The sequence below is a fragment of the Macrotis lagotis genome, chromosome 3 (assembly GCF_037893015.1).
Source record: "Macrotis lagotis isolate mMagLag1 chromosome 3, bilby.v1.9.chrom.fasta, whole genome shotgun sequence".
In the NCBI taxonomy this organism is placed as follows: Eukaryota; Metazoa; Chordata; class Mammalia; order Peramelemorphia; family Peramelidae; genus Macrotis; species Macrotis lagotis.
Window position 1 is genome coordinate 304,059,495 of NC_133660.1, and position 1,985 is coordinate 304,061,479.

At 36.6% G+C, this 1,985-nt stretch overlaps 1 protein-coding gene across 1 annotated transcript; it reads right to left on the reverse strand.

Moving 5' to 3' along the window:
- Nucleotides 1–611: 611 nt before the first annotated feature.
- Nucleotides 612–1,541, reverse strand: LOC141517089 (olfactory receptor 4C12-like). Its single transcript, XM_074228008.1, has one exon. It carries the CDS (start codon nucleotides 1,539–1,541, stop codon nucleotides 612–614), a length of 930 nt encoding a protein of 309 aa, XP_074084109.1.
- Nucleotides 1,542–1,985: the final 444 nt, after the last annotated feature.

Genomic DNA, 1,985 nt, shown 5'->3' on the forward strand with positions numbered 1-1,985 from the left:
TAGATAAGGTTGACAATAATCGAACAATCATTTTTGACCATGTCCATAATTGCATATCACTGTTTTAAAATCATCATTACAATATTTTAAACCATTATCTAGATTTCAAAATCTTTTTTGCATAAAGATTTAGAGTGAGATAGTAGCAATATCAATACATACCAAGTTGAAGTAAGATAAAGACCCTAGAACACATTACCATCACTGCTGAGATGGCAGATACCAAAGGTTGCTTCCGAAGAGTACAAGGTTGATGAGGAAGAATTTCATAAAGAAATCACTCTGAGGATAAAAAAGAGGGAAGAGAACCCACTGATAGAGTACATTGTGTGTATTTGTAGATGAAGGTGTTAGTACTTGAGAATAAGTATTTTGCTCCTTGAAAATTTAGTGGTGCAACTATTTCTAATTTTGTTCTTATACTACAACTGCTTTCTCCATGATTTAGATAAATAAGTTTATGGTAATCATGTGCAAAGCTAAGCTGCTTTCAACTAGATGAAAGACCTATAAATGTAATTAGTGACCCCCCATAGATTTCACTTCATTTGTCTAAGAATTTGATCACTCCAATCTACTTAAGACTACTCTTTTTCTTCTATTCATGCTATTTATTTATTATGTAAATTTACTTTTTCATGCCAGAGCTTCTTCATAGCATTTTTTATCTCTGTGTTCCGGAGGGTATATATTAAAGGATTTAACAAAGGGGACACCATAGTATAGAATACAGCTACCGCCTTATCTATAGGCAGAGTGATTGCAGGTCTCAGATACACAAATATACAAGGCAAAAAAGATAATACAACTACAGTAATATGGGAGATACAGGTGGAGAGGGCTTTGCGTCTGCCCTCCAGACTATGATCTTTCAGGGAATGTAGAATGACAACATAGGATATCATCAATAAAAGAAAGTTTAACAAACAGATAAAACCACTGTTGACTGCCACAAATAGACCAAGGGTATGGGTATCCATGCAGACAAGATTGAGCAAAGGGTACAAGTCACACATAAAGTGATCAATTATATTAGGTCCACAGAAAGGGAGCCAGATTGTGAAAAGAATCTGGATTGTTGCATGCAGAAAGCCGCCTGTCCAAGCAACAATCACAAAGATGACACACAACCTCCTGTTCATGATGGTCATGTAGTGGAGGGGCTTGCAGATGGCTACATATCTATCATAGGCCATTATCATGAGTAGAATAATTTCAGTGCCCCCAAAGATATGCTCTGCATAGACTTGGGTGATGCACCCGTTAAAAGAGATGACTTTCTTTTCATGGAGGGAATCCATGATCAGCTTAGGAGCTGAAGAAGATGAATAAATTGTATCTATGAAAGACAAGTGTGCCAAGAAGAAATACATGGGGGAACCTAAAACATGACTAGTAGTAATAGTGACCACAATGAGTAGGTTGGCTGCCAGAGTTACCATATATAAGACAAGAAACACTATAAATATGATTTTTTGCATCTTTGGATTCTGTGTAAGTCCTAATAAGATGAATTCAGTCACGTTTCTTCCATTATCCATTTATGAAGTTTAGGCAGTGAATAGAGAAATGAGAGTTGTCTGATCTGCAATGAAAAGCCAAGAATTATAGGATGCCACATGGACCAGTGCCTTGATTCTGAACAAATTAAGAATCAAGTTAAATGTTTTAATGGTAAAGTTCTGCAATAATGGAAATTTTGATCTCTAGGCTACTGATTCTCATCTTTAATAATCCTGAGTATTCATTTTCCTACAAAATAGAGACAATGGAAATAGCTCCTCCAATATGAATGTCAAGGATATTTATAGGGAGCGTGTGATTCTATTAAAAAAGTTCCTCAGGGGCCACCAGGTGGCACAGTGGAGCACCAGCTCTGGAGTCAGGAGTACCTGAGTTCAAATCTGACCTCAGACACTTAACAATTACCTAGCTGTGTGACCTTGGGCAAGTAACTTAACCCTACTTGCCTTGCATAAAAAAAG